Source organism: Caretta caretta, chromosome 9 (genome assembly GCF_965140235.1).
Source record: "Caretta caretta isolate rCarCar2 chromosome 9, rCarCar1.hap1, whole genome shotgun sequence".
Taxonomy (NCBI): Eukaryota; Metazoa; Chordata; order Testudines; family Cheloniidae; genus Caretta; species Caretta caretta.
The window spans coordinates 43,223,053-43,250,755 of record NC_134214.1 but is presented as its reverse complement, the minus strand read 5'-3'; the positions used below and the strand labels follow the sequence as shown (position 1 = coordinate 43,250,755).

The 27,703-nt window shown below is 42.9% G+C and overlaps 1 protein-coding gene across 13 annotated transcripts in view; it reads left to right on the top strand.

Annotated features, from left to right (window-relative positions):
* ST6GAL1 (ST6 beta-galactoside alpha-2,6-sialyltransferase 1) overlaps window positions 1–15,114 on the top strand; it is a 104,038-nt gene extending 88,924 nt beyond the window's left edge. For all 13 annotated transcript variants that reach the window (XM_048862743.2, XM_048862734.2, XM_048862733.2 and 10 more), the window contains 3 exons: window positions 2,964–3,065; window positions 6,513–6,687; window positions 12,430–15,114. In XM_048862743.2, coding sequence (XP_048718700.2) covers window positions 2,964–3,065; window positions 6,513–6,687; window positions 12,430–12,671 — 519 coding nt within the window. In that variant the 3' untranslated portion in view covers window positions 12,672–15,114. The remainder of the gene's footprint in view (window positions 1–2,963; window positions 3,066–6,512; window positions 6,688–12,429) is intronic.
* Window positions 15,115–27,703: the final 12,589 nt, after the last annotated feature.

Below are 27,703 nucleotides of genomic sequence, written 5' to 3'. Positions count from 1 at the left end.
AAGATGGATGATGGAGAAGTAGAGGGGAGACAATGACACAACAAAGGAACGAGGTAGGAGGCTGGGGTAGGTAAAGGGATACCATTCTTAGGGTAAAAGTCAGCAAATGTGGTCTAAAAGGCTATAATCAAACAAGTTAATTAATCCAAAAGAGATTACATAGATGATAAATGTACTAGCGGGTTATATGATGAATTAGCAAGGCAATCAGGAAACCATGAAATCAGCGAAATAAGACCAGATCAAATAGGCAATAATCAATGCCTCTGGCAGTTAATTAGCAAAACAGCTGGGCAAGACAAGTAAGTGTGTTAGCAGTTAAATGACAGTTGGTTGAGTGGAAAGAATCAATCCATTGATTAAGCAGAACAGATAGGCACTAAAGGCAATAAGTGGTGAGATCAGTTAGCTCCATTGATTAAATGTGGAACCTAGAACTGACAGTCAACAAATTAAGGTCATGCAGAGCAAACAATAGCAAGCTGTAAATGAGGTGGCAGGAAGTTATCAGATTAGTTGCAGAAGTAAGAGGCAGTGACAACTGCAATAGAAATTTGGTGCATATGTCTTAGCCTTCAGTTGTTCCTAGTACCTGCCCTGCTTAAAAATGGAGGCAGGAAAGATGGCAACAACCCTACAGTTCTGACCTTGAAAAAGTCCTCTCGCATTTGCTCCATCTCTGCATTCATGCTGCTGGGTGAGTCTAGAGCAGTGGTTCTTAAAGCTGGTCCGCCGCTTGTTCAGGGAAAGCCCCTGGCAGGCCAGGCCAGTTTGTTTACCTGCCGTGTCCACAGGTAATTCTCCAGGTTCAGCTGATCGCGGCTCCCACTGGCCACGGTTCACTGCTCTAGGCCAGTGGGGGCTGCGGGAAGGGCAGCCAGCATGTCCCTTGGCCCACGCCGCTTTCTGCAGCCCCCATTGGCCAGGAGCCACAATCGGCCGAACCTGAGGACGCAGCAGGTAAAGAAACCAGCGCGGCTCACCAGGGACTTTCCCTGAACAAGTGGCGGACCGGCTTTGAGAACCACTAGTCTAGAGAGAGGCCTGTGACTGCTTGATTCATACACTTACATTCTCTCCCCTTCCTTTCTGAACAGCTCTTCTTCGCCTCTCTGAGTCTGGGTCTACACTCCAAAATTACTTTGGTATAACTACTTGGCTCAGGGGTGTGAATAATCCACACCCCTGAGCCACGTAGTTATGTCGACCTATGCGCCGGTGTAGACAGCGCTATGTTGGTGGGAGAGCTTTTCCCACTGACATAGTCACTGCCTTTCAGGGAGGTGGAGTTATTAAGCCGATGGGAGAACTCTCTCCTGTCAGCTTAGAATGTCTCACTTCATGACCCTGCACTATGAGTCTTGCACTTCCTACCTACGCTTACTGACACGTGGACTCTTTCCTGAAACGCTCTTCTCAGCCCACCTTCTCCTCTGCCCAGGATGGTGCTAAAAAGGACCCATCTTGTTTTGTAAAATATCTGGCAAGAATCCCCTCTCCCTCTGTTCTGCTGTGTCCCTCCTCCCCTTCCTGCCTTCACCCCAGTCTGACATCACGGTCACTGCTACTCTCTGCCACTCTTCCTCGCCCTCTCCCTGCAATCCCATCCTCTCCAAATGCTTGTAGCTCCCACAAGCCTGGGAGTTAAAAACTTAAATCCTGTCATTTGCACCTGCAAAGGACTGTGTGCGCCAAGCTGCACTTTCAAACTCGGCAGCCTCGTTTTTAAAAGTGACCGAAATGTTTTAAATGGCGTAGGCTGAGGAAGCCAGGCAGTACACATGGCAGGACTCTGGGCCTCAAACCTAATGTTCTCTCTCTCTTTTTAAAATTAAGAACATACACCAGCAAACTCTTTTTCATTTATAGAATAATAAGCATCTGGAATGGCCAGGCAGACATGGTTGTGATGTACTGGTGACAGGGACAGCCAGAATAGCGATTGGATGCTAGCGATGGCTGGGGGGAAATAGCATATTTAAAAAGATGAATCAACTCATTCTGAAGTAGCTCCCGTTTGGCTTGGATTTCTGAGGGGCTGTCTGGCATAGTCAGGGTTTTATGACTGCCCTCTTCCTAACACGATGTTAACAAGAAGCGTCTGTTCGAATTGTGCTTATGAATAAAAGGACAAGCCCCTGTTTATTTCCTGTAAACAGTGCTCCAAAGTGGATTTCCCCAGTTCAACTCTCTCACCTGCCCTGTGGCAGTTGTTGGATTACTAAGAGGATAAAGCTGCCCCCGGCTGATTTTTGTCATTGTAACTTAGCGCTAGTGGCTGTTTGGGGAAATTGACACTTGGACCATTATTCTGAGTGTAACTCCATGAGTTTGTATTTAGCGTGACTGTGAAGTGTGGATTGTTAAAACTCGCCCCATGCATGCTTTTTTTTTTTTTTTTTTTTTTTTTAATGAAATATGATCTGAGCAGCCTGTTGCCTTATCCATCTGTTTTTCCTTTTTGGCAGAGTGTCTGTAATTTCCACAAAGTTGGAGAAATGCATGTAGAATTAGATGTTTCAGTTACTGCTACTACTCTTCTCCCAGCTAATTTGAGTGACTGCAATTTTAGTGGCTGAAGTCCACACATGCTTCAAGCTGTTGTGAGTGGCCCGTATCCTCTCCTTTCTGTGTAAAGACAGGTAGAAAGGGGAATGTGACATGCATAGATATGCAGCCATTGCTCCTTTGACACTCCACTACATCCTGACCTGCTGGAGGCAGGAGTAGCAGCAGAATTAAAAGGACAGGGCATGGTTGCTAGCTCACACAAGGAAATATCTTTTCTATAGCATGTATAATCCAAGGATAATGGAGCACTTTTTGAACTTCAATCAATCCTACCTGTTGTCCTTAGTAGTCGATGGGTGGAGCTATGCTTAGTAATACTTGACTGCCTGACCTTCCACAGATTGATACATATTCTGCTGTGTTAGTAATCATCTTTCCTTTTCTCATTCAAGCTTGTAACTGTCAAAGAGCAGAAGTTCCTTACAGATATATTGTACAATACTGGAATCTTAATTGTCTGGGATCCAGCGCCTTATCATGCAGAAATTCATCAGGTAAGTGAAGAACAGTGTAGTAAATGAGATTTACAGGGTAGCTGTGACCTCATTTCTTGCCATATATGTCTGCATGCTGAGGATCATTCCTTTTAAAGTTGGCGTGCTCGATGTAGCAGTGTATGTGTTCGCAAGTGCCTTTTGCCATCCCTGCATGCGATCAGCTCCTATGATTTGTGTCACAGCAGTCAGGGAAACTGAATTTGAGTAAAGTTCATGAAATGCCCCCATGTGATGTTGCAATCCTGCATGCTAGGTTGCAGTGCCCAGAGTGGGGAGCCAGGCCCAGCCCCACAGGACAGGAGCAGCTGGTGCATGGTGAGTGCAGGGTGGGCTCACTGTCCATTCCTCACCTCTCCACCCCTGTCCCCGAGGTCCCCAGCTTGCCCCCTTTCCATGACAAAACATTTCCATGACCAAATCATAGCCCTACTCAAAGGAAATGTGTGTCTTTTCCAGGCAAGGGTGAAGGGCCCTGAGTTGTCTATCTTTTATTGCCACAGTAAGTTTCCCATTGGCTGATCTCACATCAGGGTGACCATTATTGTACATAGCATTCTCAAGCTTGCCGTAGACTAATAGTCTTCATTGTCTCAAGAACCCAAAAGTTAGGCTGGACAGTCTGATCACAGTGGCCATTTTGGTTTTGAAAGCACCAGTCTGTCATTAGGTATATTTTAATGGCTTATAATTGATAAGAAAGCTCTGTTAAAAGGCCAGCAAATTCCCTTACTCATGTCAGCTGGAGTTTTGTAGGTATTGGATTCATAAACTGGAGTCGCTTGTGTAGTGACTGCAAAGTAGCTGCACAATAGCTCCATTAGCAGTCATCTCACCTCCCTCTCTCAATAAGTGGGTAGATCACCCATGTGGGCAGTATACTCAGAACTTTATCGCAGAACTGTATGTTGTTGTGCCCCCCTCATCCAATCAGAAGTCAGAAGCTTTGAACCATCTCTCTCCCTTTAAATTATAAGAAAATAAAACCAAGGGCGGTTCTTCTCGCTTTGCAGTCTGTTTTTTGACTGTGCAGTCTGTATAGTCAGAAATGGGAGAGAGTTTGTTCCATTTTTAAAATAATAAAAAATACCTCTCAGCATTTGCACTGAAGAAGAATTTCAATATCAGAGATACTGCACCATCCTTTGATTTAGCCTTCTTAGGGTACAAGACCTCATTGTTCTCCCTTTTCTGTCAGGTCTCCTCATTGCTGATTTGCACTGGAATATCTCAGTTGAAGGCAATAGTCACATCATTGTACAAAACAATAAGTTACCTTGACAGTTTCAATAATAAGTTAATATTCTGTCAATATGCTATTTTATGGAGCTTCAGCATAATAGTCCAGAGCCAGAAAGCACAGGATCATCACTAAAGCGGCACAATAACAAAGCTAAGGATTACAGTACATCAAACAATCTCAGCAAGCAAAGCATGCAAAGTGATAAACTGCAACAGCTTCAAAAGCTAGTCCAGTGTAATTAGCAGACAGAAGACGTGACTCTGAAACAACTGTCCTCTCTCTCCCGGAGCAGGGCGCAAACCCTGGACTGTGTGATTGAAAGTCATCTTTCGGAAAGAGAGGCACACTGCTCCAGTGGTTAGGGTGCTAGACTGGGAGGTTCAGGTTCAATTCCCTGCTCTGCCACAGACTTCCTGTGTCACCTGGAACACGTCACTTAGGTCCTGATCGTAAATCTCATTTTTAGGCTCCACAAAACTCCTGCTGAATTCTGTAGGCACCTAAACTTGACACTTATGTTTTCAGCCTAAAAGTTCCCTCCAGAATAAGTTTCTGCCTTCAAGTATGCCCACTGCACCCCACTCTAGGTGTCTGGACACCTATCCCCAACCTAAGCCCCAGAGTGATCCACGAACCAGGAGGAGATAGGTGAGCAAATGTCTATCTCATGTGCGGAGCCCGATGCGGGAAGTGTGCTCAGAGGTCACCTACCAGATTGGTTCCCATTCACAATCATTTTTAACTTTTAGAAAGCCAAGGATTATAAAAACACTTCCATGCATTCTTCACTTTGAATGGATACAGATATGACTAAACAAGAAGTCCCTGCAGTGTTCCTAAAGCCCACTTCGCAGCATTGTACTAGTGTATTAGAATCTAAGTGAAGTCATTTGGAAATTAACTATAAATGAGTGTTTATAAACTACTTCCTTGGTCAGAGACATTGCTTATAAAATGTCATCTGAATGTCCAAGCCTTTGTCTAGTCCAACGAAGCAAGGGTATGTATGTAGCATGCTTAAGAGCCTCTAATGAGCTAGGCTGGTACTTATTGCCTAGTAAAACCTCCTCTCTTTTAGATGGTCCAAGAGTTTAAAGAAGCATGAGCTCTCCTTCAGTATTTTTACTGAAGTAAGGTAGTGAAAGGAAAGCTTATAAATTTGTAAGCTCACAAATACACACAATTACAGTTCACTGCACATACTGTACGTTATCATCTTCTGGTGCAATGTTGTGACAAAGATGCTTGTGTGCTAGCCTTGGAATATGACCTTTTGTTCTCTGAGATAAATATAACAATTGAGAATGGTATAAAAATGACGCGCTGCACGCAAGGTTGTCCTGTCAGTGTCTTTCTAGGCCACGTGAACAGTCCTGCTAGCTCGGTATTCTAGAAGGAGAGAGGTAGTATCTTCTAAAATGTTTGGGAACGGAAAGGAGAAGAAATGGGATCTTTTCCAGATTTTATTGCTAGTGGGCTGCTTGCTTTCATGTAGCAAAGAAAGAATTTTGAAAATCTTCCCCCTGAATCTCCCAATTTAAATATCCGGCAGCCATTAATGATCCAAAGTCCATTGAAGTCCTGGGGGTTCTTTCCACTGAATTTTGGATCAGACCCTAAATGCAAATAAAAATGGAGTAGTTGGTAAGACACTTTTATGAACTGGATCACTGACACACCCGCCACTGACATGTGAAGATCTTAATGCATTAGAGATGAGAAGCTTAGAAGGATTAGAACTCCATAACAGACCACTAAAAGATGAGATGGTTCCCCATCAGTCTTCAGTATGAGGGTATCTTATAATAGAGACTGCAGGAAGGGAGGGAAAAGTGCCGTTTGCCTACATTGCTTTGTGAATTGCAATACAGCCTGGTGTGATACGCATGTCAAATTACATTCCACTTGTAAAGAAAGTTCTTTCACAGCATCTTTAAAGTTACACAGTGGATATTGTTGTAGACTTTTGTATTCCGTTATGGGTGCCATGGGCTCACCCGTCTGGTGCATGCTAGCTCTTCCATCAGCACCTTGCCCTCTGAATTAGAATGCAGGTGGAATTTTGAAGGGCAGCCTGTTACATGCAACATAAGTTACTGGATCCCGCAGCAGTGCAGAGCAATAGTAGATTCCTTAGGTGTTTTATGAGAGATCTTGTCCTTAGGGGAGGGGGGAAAGGATCTGACTTGTTAATTCTGTTTTAGTGGTACAGAAAACCAGACTACAATTTCTTTGCAAACTACAAGGAGTATCGTACCAGACATCCGAAACAGCCCTTTTATATCCTGAACCCAAAAATGCAGTGGGAGCTCTGGGATATCCTGCAGGAGAACTCATTGGAGGATATTCAGCCCAATCCACCTTCTTCTGGAATGCTTGGTAATGTATCTGCCCAGTAAATATTTGACTTTATTAATTTTGGATGGGGCTCTTCAGTTTATTGAAGCGCTGTTAATGGTTGTGCTTTCTGTTTATCAGATTCAAAGAAGCCCTTTAGAGCTTCCTAACAATGGTCAACTTCTGTAAAATGCAACGTTTCCCATCTCAAAACAGCAGCTTAATTACGTTAGAAATCAGCATTTCCCAGCAGCGGCTCTCAAACTGTTCTGTGTAGCACTGACTCCAGAAATAGCTATACTCAGATCAAACACAGGTGCATGCAGGAATGTTAGGTGCAACAATGTCAATTGTCAATAAAAGGTGCAATCACCTTTTACTGGTCACCAGCATTTTTAGCCAATAGGAAAAGAGCAACTCATATCTGGTCTGATCTGAAGCACAGTGAAGTCTTTCAGGGCTTTCACTGCTATTCCTTTTCATTACTTTTTTATTTTAACAAGCGAATAAATTTATCAGCTCTCTATTGGAGTCAACAAATAGTTTTATTTTTCAAATTGATGAGCCATTACCTATTATGGGATAAGCACAGTTCAAAAAGAAAGATTTGATAAGGGGAAAAAGTTTTCAGAACTTCATAATAGCTGTAAAAATGGTAAATAATTCCCCCTCAGCCAGCCTTATCTCTCGTTCTAAAGCCCTTTTGTTTCATCACCTTGTGCTAATCTCAGAACATTAGTGAAGAGGTCCATTTTCCTCCCAGACAGAAATTCTATTGTGGCCAGGTTTTCTCCTCTTCACAACCTCATTTAATCAGCAACAAAATGAAAAGGAACTGACTGCTAAGGAGCGATTTATAAGAAAACCACTTACAGTGGAGTTGTCGTCTTGTTTGCTTTGTCGGTGGCAAAATTGTTCTGCTTTGGTTACCATCCTACTGCTTGCAAGAGGGCACTCATACTGTAAGATATTGCCCCCCACCCCATGTAGGCGCAGAACCAGACCTTAACAAAGTCAGGTTAGCTGATCATATTTCTGCCAGTCAGAATTCTTCTTTCTTTCTACAAACTCATATTTCTGCCTTCTAAGCTATTAAATTATTTCTGGCTCCTGTTCAACACTAATGTGTAATGGGGGAGACAGCTAATTTTAGAAGGAAAAGACAAAGCAAATGGTTATTGATTAGAGCAAGGGATTGAGAAGGCAGGACTCCTGCACAGCTCAGTCTCTTGACTTTTTTATGCCTGAGTTTCCCCATTTGTAAAATGAGTATAATCTGTCTCCCAGTGATGATAGAGAGAGAGACAAGCTTTTGAGCTTACACAGAGCTCTTCTTCAGGTGACCTCTACAGAAAAGCTCTTTGTAGCTTGAAAACTTGTCTCTGTCACCAGTTGAAGTTGGTCCAATAAAAGATATTCTTCCCCTGTGTGGAATACACATAGGGACCAGCATACCCGCTATAGCCCCACTGGCCAAGCCCTATGTGCAGTGACCCTCATAACCACTCTGGCTGTGATCTGACCTGCTAAGGCCATGCCATGAGTACGCATGCATGCCGCATGCCTGAGTCTGGAGTTTCTTCAGAGCATTGTCCACTGACCCACACATACACAATAACACCCCTCACGTACCTGACTGAGGATATAAGAGGCAGTGCAGATCAACACCTCTCCAGTTTCTTCTTACTGCCCCATGGCCTAAGTCAGAATGATGTCCTCTGTTGTTGCACAGCCTGTAAAATTTATTTGTAAATAGTTTATATCTTAGCTTAGGAATTCTAGTTAGCATGGAATAGAATACTCCCCCTCTCCAGTCAGGCGAAATTGTCTTCAGTCCCTGGACTATGCCCAGGGTCCCGGGTTTCAAGAAACAAGGAAAAAGAAGGAGCCACTGGTTCCGACAGTATTCCTCATTGGTACCATCTCATCTATCCAAAGCCTGGCTGCATCAGATGAACTGGGCCCTTCAGGAGTTTCTTTGTGAACTGCTCGGACTCCAGGCTGTGTGGAGACCTTTGTAATGCCAGAGGATGTCTTCCTCCCCTACCTGCAGTCTACACTCCTTTTGGGCCCTGCCCTCCTGAGAGACATCCTTATCCTGGAGGGGAAATCATTACCATTGTCTCAAGAGAAGTCCCATCTCTATCCATCACACAGGAGAGCCCCAGTACTGATGGAATCAGAGGAGTTGGAGGAGATAGCTGCACCAGTATCTCTGTGGAGGCACAGGAGCCCTAACAGACAGCTAAGACACTATTATCTGTCTGGTTATGACCCTCCCAGGGACACCTAATATTGATTCCCGGGGGGGCCACCATGAGCAATGGATCCTTCCTTATTGCAGGTGCCTGGACCCCTCTCAGGAGTCATACCACTCCTCCTCCTCTCATCAGCTGGTTCCATATGTGTCTGAGGAGGAAGAACCAGAACCGGTTCCGATGGGGGCGTCATCATCATCATCTCTGGACACCACTGTCACTCCTTCATTGCCCTCTCCTCTGGATGACAACCAGCAATACCAGGAGTTGTTGCACAAGGTTGCTAATGATCTACAAATTCATCTAGAGGAGGTCCATGACCCTCAGAATCAACTACTGGACATTTTACGACCACAGGGACCGACCAGGGTGGCCCTTCCAAACTAATCAGGCCATATTAGAACCAGCCAGAGAGGTTTAGCATACACCAGCATCTGGTGCCCCTATGCTATTTTGTGCCGGCTAAGGATGCTGACTTCTTGTTTTCTCATCCTGCCCGTAATTTGTTGGTGGTACGGGTGACTACAGAGAGAGCTCAGCCACGCTACCAAAAATCTACCTTGGCCCATAAAGGCTCAAAGAGAGTGGATCTCCTGGTAGGAACGTTTTCTCCTCTGCAGTCCTCCAGTTTTGTATAGCTGATTACAAAGCTTTATTAGCAAAATACAATTTTAACACCTACACCAGGCCTGCAGAATGTAAAGACAAACTCCCCATGGAAGACTGAGCCCAGTTCTAGTCCTTTCTGGATGAGGAGAGTCACTTAATACTGTGAGCATTCCAGTTATCCTAGACTATCTCCTCTTCTTGAAGAGCTCAGGGTTCACCCTCAGTTCACTGTGAGTACACCTAGCAGCGATTTAGTGTCTTTCTCCCCCCAGTGGAAGGACATTTTATCTTTACACACCTAACCATGGTTCAATTTATGAAGAGCTTGATCAGGACCCTTCCCACTGGTTATTAAACCTGTGCCTCAATGGGACCTTAACCTTGTCCTCTCAACACTTACAGGCCTGCCCTTCAAACCTCTGGTAACATGTGCCATGATCCCCCTGTCCATGAAGGTGGCATTCTTAGTAGCCATCACTTTGGCAAGAAGGGTCAGTGACCTGGTAGCCACAATGGCAGACATTCCTTATACAGTATTTCACAAGCAGAAGCTTTCCCTTAGGTTACATCCCAGATTCCTTCTCACAATTGTGTCTGAGTTCCATATCAATACTTACCTGTATTCTTCCCAAAACCCCATGCTTCTTCTGAGGAAAGAGACCTCACTCCCTTAACGTCAGGCTTGTCCTGACGTTCTACCTGCAGAAACCAAATCCATTAGAAAATCTTTGAGATTCTTTGTTGTTGTGGCAGAAAGGTCACAGGGACAAGCTATATCATTACAGAGGATTTCTAACTGGATTTCAGGATGCATCTCAGAATGCTACAAAACAGCGAAGCTCCCCCGTCCTGGGCGTATCACAGCTCACCTCACGTGGACACAAGCTGCCTCCCCGACATCCTTATTGGATGTTCCACTACAAGACATCTACAGGGCACCAACTTGGAGTTCCATCCATACTTTGACATCACACTATGCTCTAACTCAAGCAGCAATGGTGGATGCAGCTATAGGAACAGCAGTACTACAAACCTCTCTGCTGCCAGTTTCCTCACACCATCTTCCGGTCTGAATGTGCTGTTTGAGAGTCCCCCAGGTATGGAATACACATAGGGACCAGCACTTGAAGAAGAAATGACGATTACTGGCTGTAATTGGAGGTTCCTTGAGATGTGTGGTCCCTATCTGTATTCCACTAGCCACCTTCTATCCCCTCTGCTTTGGATCTAGTTGGATTGCAGTAAGAAGAGGAACTGGAATGGCGTCAACCCACACTGCCTCTTATAGTCTCAGTCAGGAGCATGAGGAGAGTTACTGCGCATGTGTGGGTCAATGGAGACTGCTTTGAAGAATTTCTGGACTCAGGCACATGGTGTGCATGCGTACCCATGTGTGGAATACAGATAGGGACCACGCATCTCAAAGAACCTCCAGTTGCAGTAAGTAGCCTCTGCTTACCTCTCCCACCTTGTTTCTCTAATATCCTGTGACCAACACAGCTACAACTACATTGTGTATCCCAGTGATGATGTGACGCTTAAATTGTTCAGTATGCTCTGGGAACCTTTGGAAAGCCCCATGTAAGTGGAAATAGTTACTTATGGTAAAGTCTGATCAAAATATTTTTTTAAAAATGGGGACTACAATTTGGCAAAGTAGTCACAAAATTAAAAAGAATTTGTTGTGCAGCATTAGTAGATTCCCCAGTCGTCCTTCCAGATGTCACAAAATACATTCAGATCTGAAACTCGGCATAATTCAGTGGGATGCTAGAAAATAAATATTGATCCAGATTCCCTGGTATGCCCTGGGTGCTTTGTGCTGCTTTAGCAAGGTGAAAGCAGCCTGTAAACCCGGATTAATTGTTCCCCCTTTAACAGTTGCTTTGCACAGAACATACCACGGAATCTGGCTGATCATCATTATTAACTGCATTCTAGAATTGCTTGTATACTTCACATAAGACACATGAGGGCAACACTGCTCCATCTAGGGAAATTGCTTTGAGCTTGAAGAGTAGCATACTGTGCAGTGGTGTTGAACTGCAAAACAAGCCCTCTCTAGATTTGTGATTTTTACTGGCTGTGCATTCATTAGGTGAGGTGTTGCGCTCTTCCCCCACAACACAAAACCCTCCCCTAGACTTGAGACTGGCCAGTGTTGCCAACTTAAATAGTAGTGAGGACTGAAGCCTGAGCCTGCCCCAGTCCCACCGCCCTAGGTGAGGGGACCAAAGCCCCAGCCCCGCTGCCCTGGGCGGGGGGCCTGTAAACTGAGCCCCGCCACCGATGGCCGAAGCTGAAACCCTGAGGCTTTGGCTTCAGCCACAGGTGGTTGGGCTCAAGCTTCAGCCCCGGACCCCAGCAAGTCTAAACCAGCCCTAGTGATCCCATTAAAACAGGGTTGCGACCCGCTTTGGGGTCCCGACCCACAGTTTGAGAACCACTGATGTTCATGCTTGGCTACTCGGCAAGTTTTCACCCAGCTATCAAGAAGAAATAGTATTTTTTAATGCTGATCTTATAACTCATGGCATATTGCTGTCACACAGTATCTCCACGAGGCTTTAATGGGGCAGACTGTGCCGTGTCTGACAGGATGCAGCTGCCAGTCACAGCATCTGTGATTTTGGAGGTGTAACCAATTTGTGTGTGAATGAGCAAGTGGCTCAACAATTGTGCAGACTTCAAGGAGCTTCAGAAAGTAGCCTCCTCCAATCACAGCCTTTTCTCCTTCTCCTGTGGTCTGAACTTTAAGAAGACCACTTCTTGCAGGGAAACCCCACCGCCTCCCATCTTGGGAGACAGAAGGGGATATTTCGCATAAACCTCATGTCTCACATTTAAGCAAGAAGATGGTTGGTTTCATAACTTTTTTGCCAGGTTGACTAACTGGTTCTTGCTCTCCCCCTGCCAGGCATTGTGATCATGATGACCCTCTGTGATGAAGTGAATATTTATGAATTCCTCCCTTCCAAACGACAGACAGACATCTGCCACTATTACCAGAGATACCATGACCGTGCCTGCACCATGGGTGCTTACCATCCACTGCTGTTTGAGAAAAACTTGGTGAAGCGTGTTAACCAAGGCCAAAATGAGTTAATTTACACTCATGGGAAAGTGACTTTGCCCGGCTTCAGAAACATGCACTGTTAGCAACTCAACTTCTACTGTGCATAGATACTTCTGTTGATTTTCAAAGCACTTTTAGAAGGATATTGTTGAGATTTTTAGGCCTAAACATTGATGTGCCTTGGCAGTTCTTCCATAACGCACCCCTTACATTAAGGATTCCTGTGATGCAACTTCTCCGATCTGTACAATAGCAGAAAGCATTACACATCCTCCACCACAATTATCCAATATCTACTGTGTGAACCTCCAGTCAGATTAGTAGGTCTGATCGTCTGAGGGGCTGAGTATCCTTCAGCTGCAGTTGGCCACCTGAGTTTTCTTCTGTGCAGTTAAACCAACGTACTGCTGGTGTCACTCCGCTGAACTCCGTGAACAGCAGAAAATTTGGCCCCTTTTAATAAAGAGTGGCTAAAAATAATCCCATGGTTCTTGATTCCTTAAAGACAGGCCTACGATTATGGACCCACTGTCAAGTTTGCCTGCTAAGATAGGCAGTAGTTCAACAAGTTAAAATCTATGACTTGCATTATCGTCCTACCAACCTTGAGAAACAGTCCTTTATATCCTGGAATTGTGATGGTGATTGTGTCCAATCAAAGAGGAAGTGTTCAGTGTTGATTTGTTTTGGAATTTTTACCTTTTTAAAAGTTATGATGTTCAGTGAATTACTAAATTGAATTTAAATGTCTGATGATCACTCAGCACTGTTTGTTCAATGTAGCATCCTCTTGGGGACACAGGATATTTTAATTCCAAATCATTTTGGGGAAGACTTTTGAAAGGCATAAATGGCAGTTTGCAATTGTAATGGGGATTGGTGCCTAATTGCCATTTGTGCCCTGTGAAAGTCTCCCCATTAGTAATTTAGGACAATAATACCATATAGTCACAGGCAACTAAATAAGCCTTGGGGCTTCTAGCCAGGTGCAAACCAGTTCTCCCCTTCTAGGTTTCATCAGCTATCCAAGTTGACCTTTGTTAGATATTCCTGACATTTAGACAGTCAGTCAGTCAGTCAGTCTGTCTCTCTCTCTCTCTCTCTCTCTCACACACACACACCCCCCCACCCACCCACCCACACACCCAGATACACCCCCCCCCACACACACACACACAGAGATACACCCTTTCCAAGTGTGCAGAGAATGAGCACATTACACTAGCTCTTGAAATAGCAGCTGGGAATGGGGAGCTGCACTCTGCTCTTCAAGCCAGTCCAAAAGGGAGGGGGGCAGAGCTTTGACTCCTTCCTGCCCCATTGATGTGATTTTTGTCCCCAGAGCTCATGAAAGGAGTAGTTGTTTAGATTTCCCCCAATCACAGTTCTTCTTTCGTCTGTGCAGAGGGGTCACCTCGGTTGTCTCCCTTCCCTCTGTTCACCTATTCCAGATCCACTACCCCTTTCCTCATGATTCTGATTCATAGGATCTTCGCTTCCAAGCTGAAGCCACCGGGTCAGACTCTTCTGTTGTGTACACTGGTGTAACCCTACTCAGGTCCGTGGCATTGTGCCAGTGCTGGAACACCTGATAGGAAGTACAAATGCTCAACAATTAATATGATGTTTGCTGTTTGCTGATCCTACCTACATATATGACAAAATCGATATTATTTAACTTTCAGTCGGTAATGGCATATATCTGTTTTTGAATGGTATGGGTTTTAATGGTTTTAGTTGCAGAAAGTAGATGCTAATTTTGCTGTCCATAATATGCATCCCTGTGGTAGGAAAACAGTTGCACACCAAACAGACTTTGTCTCCATTTTGAAGAACCCACTGGGTTAAATTCTGCCTTCTGTTAAACTTGTATTGTATGACCCACTGGATTCATGGGAGAGCTTGGCCACCACTGATCTGGATCTACAGAGGAACCCTTGTATTCCATGTGGAGACCAGTTGACTTTAGCAGGACCCTGTGCAGATCCAGTTGTGAGATCAGGGCTTAACCGAATAAGGTACCAATGAGAAAATTTGCATCATGGTACTTGTAAAATGAGAATTCCTGTTGTTTTTAATAAAACCTTTTGAAGACATTGGCTCAGATTCTGATCTCCATAAACCAGTGTAAATCTAAAGGGACTACAGTGGGTTTACACCAGTGTATATGAAATCAGAATCTGGTCCAACATTTAAAGAATGTTTTTTTAAATGTGTGTACAGCTCTGCAAAGGCTGTGTCGGGATAATAGTGAGTTCCAATCTGTGACTCATTACCAATTTCCATTGTTGTACAGAATGAAACTATCAAGCTGTTTGAATTAATTCTGTAGCGGTATTTTAAATTTTATGTGGAAGTACAAAACTCAGCATTTTTAAAAATGTTCTGAACACTGATCTTTTAAAATAGTTTGAAATAATACTGAAGGATCCAAAGAAGATGTACAATTTGTAATAAGTGTCTTTTTTTTTTTAAAGAGATGGTCTCTGTGTCATTTTTAAATTAAACTAACATCAGGATATTAAATGTTGTGTAATTTCTCCCCCTCCTTTTCCTACCTTCCATGTATGGGTTTGCAAAAGTTTGAGAGAAGGAATAATTCAGAAGAGACATAGCAAACATTCCCTCACCACTCTACTGTATTACTCACTGTAGAAATCAAAGGATGTATTGGGATGCTGCAAATAGTGTGACAGTTCAGCTTGCCAAGTTGCATCTTCAGTGAATAGGAGAAAGAATTTGAATAACGGTTATTACACGATATTTGCTGACAACTCCAGGTCAACAAGGATTTTTTGGGACACTATGTAACAACTTCAGCACACAGAGACAGAATTCAATTTTCTCCTAGCACCACCTCCACCCCAACCAAGATGACAACATAGTATCAAAACAAGACAACACCACTAAGGTAAAGCTACAGCACCACCTGTTGGTGGAGGTGCTGCCTGCACTGATCATTACACTGCCTTTGCATTCCAGTCTCAAACTGGACCTTGTATGAAAGGGAGTACCTGTAACATGGTGGCTTTTTTAAAAAAAAAAATATGGCCAAATGTTTACCAATTCCATCGCTGCTGAAGTTCTTATTTCAGAATCTGCTTGAATTAATCTTTCAGATAACTCCATTCCACTCCCATCTTTCTTGCTGACATCCCTGTCTGTCTAGTAGAAAGTCTGCTGGAGCTCTGAGAGGTGCACGGGTAGTGTCCACAAAACTACACTCCGTTACTAGATGCAGCTCACTTTCTTACATGTGACTGGCTGGCTCTGTGGATGTTGGGTGAGCAAGGTAGAGCCCCAGCCCACCTTCCTCCTTGCTGACTTTGAGTGGGAGCAGGGAGGCAGCTCCCTGAACACAGACTGAAATTCTGTCTGGTATTTACAGGCCAAATAAATGGGGAAAGCTCCTTACACCTCCTTTTCCCCAGGTTTGAGCAGAACCACAGGCCAGGTCCTGGGGATTCCCATCCCATCCTCTGTGTTTCTTGTGGGGCAGCAGAACATTTACAGGTGACCAGACGCAATCTAGCCTCCTCATGCTATTTCAGAGCTTAATTCTGCCTCTGTTACTCATGTTTAGAGGTATGTCACTAAGCAAGCAGCCCCACTGAAGTCGGTGGGACTAGCTGTGTGCTAAAATACTCCTCCATGAATGAGGGAGACAGAATTAGACCCTTATTGTCATATATAACTATTTGAAACAGGGTGTGCTGTCCCTGTAAACTCAAGCCTGGAGCCAGCCCAGTATAGCAAGGGAATTCTGAGAGATGTGATTCCCAGCAAGGGAATTCTGAGAGATGTGGTTCTTATGGGAATTGTAGATGAAGAGCAAGGCCTGCTGGGAAAGGGAAAGCTGGATATAAGAAGTAAGGGGGAGAACACGATAGAGGCTAGATGTGTTGTGGGCCTTTAGAGAGAAAGGAACATCCTGACAGGAATAGGACCTGCCTTGGTTCTTGGGGAAAAGGCTGCTGGTGAATGTCTCCAGTGAGGTAGCAAGTGGGTTCTGGAGGGGATCGTCCTAATGCAGCCTGGGAGGGGACCATCTGGTAAGCAAAGTAGTACTGAGCATGACAGAGGCAAAATTAGGCCCTTCGTCTATGACAATCCATACAGTGCCCTTACTTCCTGCCAACTGACCTTCATCCCACAAAATCAATCATTTTGCCGCTGATTCAGTGAAAGCAGGAGCCAGCCCCATAAGGTCATCTCACCTGAGTGAAGGTTTGCAGAATCAGCTGCACTTGAATTTTGGAAATACAGACTTTGCGTGAATTAAACAAAGAGGTTGAGTAGCACAGTGTTAGGGCCCCTCACAATCATCTCCGGGTACCTACATTCAAATCTAGTATAAATTCCAAAAAGAAAAGGAGTACTTGTGGCACCTTAGAGACGAACAAATTTATTTGAGCATGAGTTTTCGTGAGCTACAGCTCACTTCGTCGGATGCATCCACTGTATGCACTCTAAGGTGCCACAAGTACTCCTTTTCTTTTTGCGAATACAGACTAACACGGCTGTTACTCTGAAACCTATAAATTCCAAGTGTCTTTTAAGTTGTGTATCAGTAAGAGCCAAATCTGTCTTACTAACAGCTTCTTTGCAGGATCCATAAACCTTCGTTGCTCAGCGATTACCGTCGTCTCAGTCAAAACCAGAATGTAAAACAACTCATCCCTTGGCGAAGCAAAAAGAGAGCTGTGTCAAAGGTAATAGCTATCTGAATCATCCAGTACTATGAAAGAGACTTCACAATCTTCAGCAGGAATCCCATAAAAGCTTCAGTGGAGATGGAAGCCAACCGGATTTTTCCACATGCTCCACCACTGTATCTCTGTCCAAGTAGAAGCCTGAGAGGGGCAGCCTAGTAATTAGATCTAAGCTGCTTTTATCTAGCCCACTTCTGAGTCTTTCTACTGAAAAGTGTCTCAGATACCAGCTCCTTTATTTCCTCTGCCTCTCCCTGAAGATGCAACTGTTCCATGGCCATAGCAGATATTACGCTTCATGGATTACTTGCAAGTGAAAACTTTCCTGGTGAAACTCTTCCACTGCACTGGTCAGCACCTAAATGACACTTAGCTGCCATATTAGATGCTCCACCTATTATTACAGACTTTAATAAAGCAATGCTTGCACATGACAAGCACTTCAGCCAGCCAGCAAATAGTGTTCTTAGATACTATTATTTCTGTGGGCGCAAAATCCCCTGGAGAGCAGCTGGATGGGTATGCAATTGCATTATGTGAATTAGTCTCTACTAGCAATTTTGAGAGCCTATCTCTCTGTGGATTAAAAAAGTAGTTGAAATGACCTATAATTCTAAAACTAGAAAGAGCCTGCAACTGGAGAAAGATTAACCCTTCATAAAACTGGATTCGTTAAAAGAATTGACGCATCCATTAAAGTTGTGAGATTGCTATTCCCTGCACAAGCTAGTGCTGCCAATCCAGTGTTCATGCCAGTACATCGTAATAAGAGATCATCCCCATATTTAGTAAGTAAGCAAAAATACAAACTCTATTACAAAAAAAAATCTTGTTTTAGATGTCCGGAGTGTGGGGTGACTTTCCATTAGGATTTCGTACAAACCCCAGTTTTAGATGCATTGAATCCTTAAACTAAAGCAGTACTTACTACAGAGGTCAGTGAAGATGTAGTGAGTGCTACAGTTGCCTAGATAGGGTGGATAGAGTGGTAAAGAAACTACAGTTGCGTTTCCTTCATGAACCATAAGTGATTTAGAAAGAACTGGTATTGGGGGGGAAAAGGTAGCATTAGCATGCTACTGAGCAGAGTAACATTGAATTTCCTTACTGTGGACTATTAATTTTCAGGACCAATCACCACCCACTAATTACAATGTTCACTCTGAAAGTTCAGCAAGGAATTGTTCAGTGGGTAACGAAGTTAACTGATTTGAGTTTACAGACAGTGTGTGTGGATCTAAAAAAAACCTCACTGGCCTTAGTGAAAATTGCAGCCTGTGAACTCAGTGAATTGCAGTCAATGAGGTGCCTGAACTTTCAGTATATAAACTATTATAATAATCCACTCTGAAAGCTTTTTCCATTCAGCTGGAAGCCATATTGGTTTGTTTCTGAGCAGTGGTTAGGACAGGACTTTTGATCACCAGCTGTGACGCAGCTATAGTCAGAGGACCTGTGTCAATTTACAGAGAATTTGATGTTTTTCACAGATCTGTGCATATAGAACGGCACCTAACACAGGAAGTGCTAGATGATGCCTTGGAATGTCATTAGATCTGTGCGATCACTGATCTTTTTAATTTCATCCACATGAAAGTGTGAAGCTCTTTTAAAATACCAAGGTAATGTTTCATGTTATATTAATGCTGCTGGTTTTAGGCTAACTATTACGTACTTGTATTCTCTGGCACTACATGGTTTCATTCTTCCAGAACTTGGAAACCTGATGCATTCATTCCCACTTGAAATCAGCAATGCGTGACCTCAGGTTTGAAGTCATGCCCTATGATTGATAAATGATATCCCAACACAGATATTTCACTGGCTTTGCCCTAAAAATGGGAGTATGTTTGTTTCAGATAACAAACAGTGATGATTTAAAGAGGCTTGTAATGCTGCTCACTGCAGAGAGACAGAGCAAGCTATTTGAGAAGCAAAAAAAGGGAAGCCCTACATGTTTAGACAGAGTTATCTGTAATATAAAGACAAACTCACTAGCCAGTAGGGGTCATTTCCCCTGCCATATGCCTTGGGCCTGATTCTCCCCTGCTCTGCATCTTGTAAAGTCATTTACACCTGTGTGAAGTGGGTGTAACACTATCATCTGCTTTGGAAACCTTTTCAGCCACTTTACACTGGTATGAGTGACGACACAAGGTGCAGACCAAAAGACTCAGGCCATTTATACCTGTGCAGAGGGTGTAAAATGCTAAAATTATTCTGATTTGGAGAGTCAGGCACAGTAAATCTTGATTTACTGTATCTTCACTGTATAGAAACCCACCTGTATGGAAATTAGTGATACAATTTTGTAACTGACCATCAAGCTCTACAGAAGTATTCATCATTTCTGCTGTTGTCTCTTTTCTTTGGGCCCCTTGTCACATTACACCCTACAGCACTGCTGACCAGCATTTGAAGCACTCCTGGTTGGATCTGTGTGTCATTTTAAGATGCCCTCCCAAGAGGCTTTTAGAACTCTAGGCCAGAACTTCACCAGGTATCAATCTGCATGTCTTCACTGAAGTGAACGTTTCAGTGGTGTGCTATGCTGCCATAGACCAGCTGAGGATCTGGTGCTCTACCCTGGCTACAGCACTCAACTTGAAAAAGGAAAAACTCAACATCTCAGAATTACTGTGCATTATACTGCAAGTAACTTGGTAGATGTTTAGTAGCTTCTAGCACAAGCCAAATTCTGCTCTTGGCTTATATTGCTTAAACAGTAGTAACATGCTACTACAAAAATATCAAGACAGACCTTGGCCCAGAAGGCTAGCGGTCTAAAAATCAGCACAGGGTTGAAAGTAAGAAAATTATTCTTTAAGAGCAGAATGTGTAAAGACACAGGGCCCATAGCCTCAACTGGTGTAAGCTGGTGTACCTCTACTGATGCAGAAAATGCTGATTTATTCTGGTTAAGGATCTGGCCCATTTTAAATATCATCATCTGGAAAAAATGGATACTACTCAGCTCCTTGCGAACTGCCAGCATCAAGCATTGCTCTGTATACTGTATAAAGAGCTATTTTTGTTACACCGTAGATATGCCCAATGCCTTACAAAAAGCATGAAGTCGAAACAAGATCCCTGTTCTGAGGAGCTTACAGACACATTAGATGAGCCACGAGTTCAGGGGTCTGGGGACTAGATTTGCAAGGGAATAAACATAGGAAGAAGTCCCAGAAGAAGTGGGTTTTGAAGACAAGGTGTTTGGCACACAGAGTGGAAAGCTGTTCCAGGCATAAGTGGTGGCAGGAAGAAGAGATGATGTTGAGAATGGACAATAGAGTAAAGCAGTTAACCTGTTTCCAGGTGCAGGATTGAAAAGGTAGAGGACATAAAGGTGTTGTACCAATAAAATAAAAACCAGCAGGATCTTATTAAAGGGAAAAAGGCAAAATACCACATTTATTGTGAATACAGAAAGAATCATAGTAAGCAGTTAGTTATAGCTATAACATTCCATTCAATCTCATATTTATTCACACATTCATTCATACAAACACACACATACACACCCACACACACAGGTTCTCCAAGGTTGTTATCATAGTTACCAGCCTTAGAGTTGCTCATGCCAAGCCACTGGCCAGGTGGCCTGGACATGAGGAGGGAGCAGGGCCTTGTCAGATGCTCATCTGATGCTCCTGGAAGTTGGTTTGCAGAATCAGACCCCAAAGTTCTCACTTTTTAGAGTCTATTTTTATAGGAATTTCTTCCTATGCCAGTCTATGGGAATTGCTTCATCATGCTGTTGCTGAATCAATCAGCAGATAGCACATTCCTGACGGCTCCAAGATGTTATCTTGTTCTTTGGTTCTCCCATTCTTGAGGCTGTTGGGTGGATTCCAGTCTGCCCTCCGGGGGGGTCCTCTGGTTATTTCCACTTGACGCCTTCTTCAGCCGATGGACACTGGATTCTTAGGCTGGCACCTCCCTGATCATTCAGTTATTATCCACACCAAGCATCCATCCACATACATCCTCTATCTCTATTTTAATCACAATTGTTAATACAACAAAAGGGCGGGGAGTCTCTGGGTGCTGTTTCTGTTGTTAGAGTATTGCTTTGAGTCTCTCTCTCTGTGAATTGCTTTGAGAATAGACTCTGTCTTAGAATGTACTAACACAATTAGCAGCTTGCAAGTTTCACACATAGAGGGAGAGAAACAGTACCAAAAACCAAGAGACCTCTTAATTAGTAATACCCTGGAATTTAAACTCTGGGGAATCAAACTCATTTGTGATTTTAATACAGAACTTCTTTAATATGATCCAACAAAGGTACAGAAATGTATTATACAGTGTTATTGTTCTTGTGGTAACTTGATCAGTACAGCATTTCAAGTTCAAGATCTACCATCTTTTTGATCCTCCACCCCTTTATGATAGTGTTATACATAAGCAATATGGTAAGATGCTGGAGTGATGGAACAGAAAACAGGCTCTGGCTCAGATGAAAAGTTCCATCTAGTTCAGATAAATAGGATCGAGCTGCTTTCTGACCCTGTGGGGTTTGTTATAAATTTTGTTAAATCTGATTGTGATGCTGGCAGACCAGCTGCCAGCTCATGCTAAGGCCCCAGGCCTCACTGAACCCTGACTAATGCATAGCTGGAAACCAGTCTGGTTCACCTGTGTATTGGTGTTGTTAAGATAAATATTAGAGTTGTAAGGATGTGTTTGGTGTGTACACTTTATGAATAGCTTCTAGGATGCTGCAGGTATTGGTCTTGCTTATCTGTACCTCGTGTTATAAGGTAATAGCAAATGTTTGCATTGTAAACCTCCATAAATGTGTAACTCCTCAAAAAGGAGTTACACTAATGCAAATGCTGGCTTCCTATGGAAGATGTTAAGTCCTGCCCAACATGAAGGTCTTTGAAACCAAATGAGCCATAATACATCAAAGAACAAAGACTTTGTTAATTGCATTCCTCATCCCGTCAGCTTGGACTCTGGGGAGAAGGGGATAAAAATCTCTGACAAGGAGAAACTTGTTTCTTTTTGCTGCTTGGACTCTAAAGGGGCAAGAATCACTTAGCATAAGCAAAAGGCCCCCAGCTGTTTAGCTTGAGTTAGCCCTAAAGGACATATAAAGTTTGCTTATTATAGAAGTTTTTATTACCTTTTGGAACCTAAGACTGCAACTCATTTGCCTGTGTATGTTACCTGCTTTAACTTTGTAAATAACTCTCATTTCTTTTTTCTAGTTAATAAATCTTTACTTAGTTTACTACAGAATTGGCTACAGGCAGTGTCTTTGGTTGAGATCTGGAGTACAATTGACCTCAGGTAAGTGACTGGTCCTTTGGGACTGGGAGTAACCTGAATATTTTTGTGATCTCTAGTGTAAAGCATCCATCTATCACAAAGTCAAGCTTGCCTCAGTGGCAAGACAAATCGGAGTACCCAAGGGGGGTTGTCTGTGACTTCATGTTAACACTGTTATCGTGCTTGAGGATTTCACACTTGTTACGTGGTCGGTGAAATCTAATTATAGAACATACAACAAATTTGGGGTTTGTGCTCTGCTCTTTGACAGTCTGCCCTGAAGTTGACACTTGTGCTCTTGACCCACTCCAGACAGCATGCCACTGATTAGAAGGGAGGGTTCTTCTGACAGAGAATTAATAATTTTTCAAAAAGAAAAGGAGTATTTGTGGCACCTTAGAGACTAACCAATTTATTTGAGCATAAGCTTTCATGAGCTACAGCAGCTGTAGCTCACGAAAGCTTATGCTCAAATAAATTGGTTAGTCTCTAAGGTGCCACAAGTACTCCTTTTCTTTTTGCGAATACAGACTAACACGGCTGTTACTCTGAAACCAATAATTTTTCAGAGACTTTAAAAGACTTAAGAACGTAAGAACAGCCATACTGGGTCAGACCAGTGGTCCATCTTGCTCAGTATCCTGTCTCTAACAGACCAGTGCCAGCTGCTTCAGAGGGTCTGAACAGAACAGGGCAATATCAAGTGATCCATCCACGGTTGTCCACTCGCAGCTTCCGGCAATTCGAGGTTTAGGGACAATTGGGGCATGGGGTTGCATCCCTGACCATCTTGGCTAATAGCTATTGATGGACTTATCCTCCATGAACTTATCTAATTCTTTTTTGAACCCAGTTATACTTCTGGCCTTCACAACAACCTCTGGCAAGGAGTTCTACAGGTTGACTGTGCATTGTGTGAAGAAATACTTCATTTTGTTTGTTTTAAACCTGCTGCCTATTAATTTAATCAAGTGACTCCGAGTTCTTGTATTATATGAAACGGTAAATAACACTTCACTATTCACTTTTTCCACACCAGTCATGATTTTATAGACCTCTATCATATCACCCTTAATCACCTCTTTTCAAAACTGAACAGTTCCAGTCTTTTTAATCTCTCCTTGCATGGAAGCTGTTTCATACCTCTCATAATTTCTTTTGTCCTTCTCTGTACCTTTCCCAAAACAAATATATCCTTCTTTGAGATCAGACAACCAGAACTGCATGCAGTATTCAAGATGTAAGTAATCCATGGATGGATTATTATAGTGGCATCATTATATTTTCTGTTTTATTATCTGTCACTTTCCCAATAATACCGAACATTCTGTTAGCAATGTTGACTGCTGCTGCACATTGAGCATATGTTTTCAAAGAACGAGACATGGTGTCTCCACGATCTCTTTCTTGAACAGCTAATTTAGACCCCATCATTTTGTATGTATAGTTGGGATGATGTTTTCCAATGTGCATTACTTCGCACTTATCAACGTTGAATTTCATCTGCCATTTGTTGCTCTTTCACCTGCCATTTGTCACCCAGTTTAAGTGAAATCCCTTTGTAACTCTTCGCAGTCAGCATTGGACTTAACTATCTTGAATAATTCAGTATAATCTGCAAATTTTTCCACCTCAATGTTCACCCTCTTTTCCAGATATTTTGTAACATTTTGCATTTTGTAACAACAACAGAACCTAGTGAAAATGTCCCTGCAATGGTGACTCTCAGAGAGCATTTCCTAAAATTGATTGACATTGATGATACTACAGGAGCTGTATGACAAATGTGCTTCTTAAAAAGCTGGAAGATATGGGAATTGCAATCGCTGACACGAGAGGTCAGGGCTAAAGAATAGAGGAGTGCAGACACGGATCCAAGAGTTAAACCCTCAAGCTTTTTTTGTCCCATGCAGTTCTCATTCATTGAACTTGGTGGTCAGTGATGCAGCAACAGCTTCTAGTGAGGCTGCTGAATTTTTTAATGTAATTCAAAGCATCTATGTATTTTTCTCTGCATGAACTCATCGATGGCAAATTTTGAAGCAACATCTGGGAACATCCTTTCTGACACTGAAACCACTGAATGCCACATGATGGGAAAGTCGAGTGGAGGCAATAAAGCCTATCCAACACCAAATTGGGAACACAGATGATGCCATAGTTGCCATTATGGAGGATAATACTATGACAGGAACTGTTCATGGGAGAACAGTGGCAGAGGGAAATGGAATCAACAGAAACATACATAACTTCAAATTTCTGTGTGGCTTGGTGTTGTGGCATGACATACTGTTTGAAATAAATGTTGTAAGCAAGAGACTCCAACGTGTTGACCTTGATATATCTGGAGCATGGAACAACTGGACAAAGCAAAGTCATACCTACAGTCTTACCAGTCAGATGAGGGATTTCAAAACGTTCTGAAGAGTGCACAGAAGTTGGCAGAGGAACTTCACACTGAAGCTATTTTCCCACCCATTCAAGAATACAAGAGTCACCGAAGAAGAAGATTAAGAGGCAAGCAATAAGAGATCATAAGAGACCCCAAACAACATAAGAGATCCCATAAGAGACCCCAAACAACAATTCAAAGTTGAATTCTTTAACCAGGTGCTAGATTGCAATACAGTCAGTTGAAGAATGTTTCATGCAGCTCTAAGAACACAGCAGTATATTTGGGATGTTGTATGATATTTCAAAACTCCTCACTATACCTGAAGAAGACCTACACCAGCAATGCAGGGCACTAGAGACAGTGGTGACACATGATGACATGCGCGATATTGATGTGAGTGATTTAGGTGATGAACTGAAAGCCTTTTCAATCTACATTTCAGCAGGATCAACTCCAAAGGCTGTTCTGGAATATATGTGCACAAATAAGATGACCACCCTCTTTCAAAATGCTTTTGTTGTTCTGCGCATACTTCTAACACTTCCTGTAACAGTTGCCAGTGGAGAATGCAGCTTCTCCAAGCTGAAGTTAATAAAAAAACATCTATGCTCCACAATGACACAGGAAGAAAAGGAGTACTTGTGACACCTTAGAGACTAAGAAATTTATTTGAGCATAAGTGATCTGTAGCTCACGAAAGCTTATGCTCAAATAAATTTCTTAGTCTCTAAGGTGCCACAAGTCCTCCTTTTCTTTTTGCGATACAGACTAACACGGCTGCTAGTCTGAAAAATGACACAGGAGAGGCTGGTTGGCCTTGCAACTATCTCAATAGAGCATGAGCTGGCCCAGACTGTGGACCTTCAGCAGGAAGCAGTTAAAATCTTTGCAACCAAGAAGACACGGAAAGCACCACTTTGATTATTCAAACAGATAAAAAGGCCAGTGTTTACTATGCAGACAAGAAAAGTTACATTTCCTGTTCAGGCGTTTGAAAGTAAAGTGTTACTTTAAATTTTTGAGCAAGGCATTTTAAGTTGTTAGTTCTCCTATAATGGGGTAGGTAGGAGAGCAGTACCATGAGAGGAGTAGAACAGGAAGAAGGCATAATTGAGACCTTTCAAAGTTTTGGCCCAAGTGAGGGGGCATGGCAGCGTCATTTGAGCTCCCCACCTCAGGTGCCAAAATGTTGTGGGCCGGCCCTGCACAGTTAGTAGTTCTACAATTTCACATGTGAGTTCCTTCAGAACTCTGGGTGAATACCATCTGGTCCTGGTGACTTACTACTGTTTAATGTATCAGTTTGTTCCAAAACTTCCTCTGTTGACATTGCCATCTGAGACAGTTCCTCAGATTTGTCACCAAAAAAAGAAAGGCTCAGGTGTAGGGATCTCCCCCACATCCTCTGCAGTGAAGACTGATGCAAAGAATTCATTTAGCTTCTCCGCAATGGCCTTGTCTGTTTGGCAGGCTTCCTGGTGCTGAGGTATGTACAAAAAATTTGCTATTAGTTTTTGTGTCTTTAGCAAGTTGCTCCTCAAATTTTTTCTTGGCCTTTCTTATTATACTTTTACATTTGAATTGCTGGAGTTTATGCTCCTTTCTATTTTCCTCAATTTGATTTGACTTCCAGTTTTGAAAGGATGCCTTTTTGCCTCTAACCACCTCTTTTTACTCTCGTGTGTCACCATGGTGGCATTCTTTTGGTGTTCTTACTGTTTGTTCTTATTATTTTTATTATTTGGGCTCTACATTTAGTTTTGCCTCTATTATGGAGTTTTCTCCATGCAGTTTGCAAGTATTTCACCCTTGTGACTTCCTTTTAATTTCCTTTTAACTACCTTTCTCATTTTTGTGTAGTTCCCCTTTTTGAAGTTAAATGCTACTATGATGGGTTGCTTTGGCATTTTTTCCTGCCTACGAGGATGTTCAATTTAATTAAATTATGGTCACTATTATCAAGTGGTTCAGTTATATTCACCTATTGGACCATATAGGACAGTGATGGGCAACCTGCAGCCCGCCGCTTCCCATCCGGAACAGCGGACCACAGCCACTGGCAGCTGCAAGGGCCCATGCCTGTGGACGGTCAATGTCAGCAAAACATCTTGTGGCCCACAATCAGATTACTCTGATGGGCCACATGCGGCCCCCGGTCCACAGGTTGCCCACCACTGATATAGGACTAAATCAAGAATTGCCTCTTAATTCCTGCCTTCTTCCTAGCCACCTAATTTTGATAAGTCTCTCTGTTGCTGGATACCGAGACAATTCTAAAGGATAGAGAATGTAGTGCTGTATGTTCAAAAACCACCTTATCCTCATTATCATGTTTAGGACACCTGAGGAATTGTATTGTACTTTTAGGCTAGGAGCCAAGTCTAGGACTTCTCCTTTGTTGGAAACCACAAGTGAAAAAATCCTCTATAAACCATGTATAGGTCAAATATAGATAAAGATTATGAATCAGCTGTTGTTTGCTGAAAAATCTTTGGTCAAGCCAGCTAAGCTGAATTATTTATTTCTTCAGTTACTGGACTGTTTCACTATTTGGTTCAATAGATGGATTAGGTCAATACTGAACTTTAGAAACCTTGACTTAATTTCCAGTTAAGAGAAGAAGTTAGGGCCTGATTCTCCTTTCACTTAGCCTGGTGTAAACCAGGAGTAACTGTGGAGTTGTAAGAGAAGTGCATATGACAGGCGAATAAGGCCTTTTATTCAGACCTGG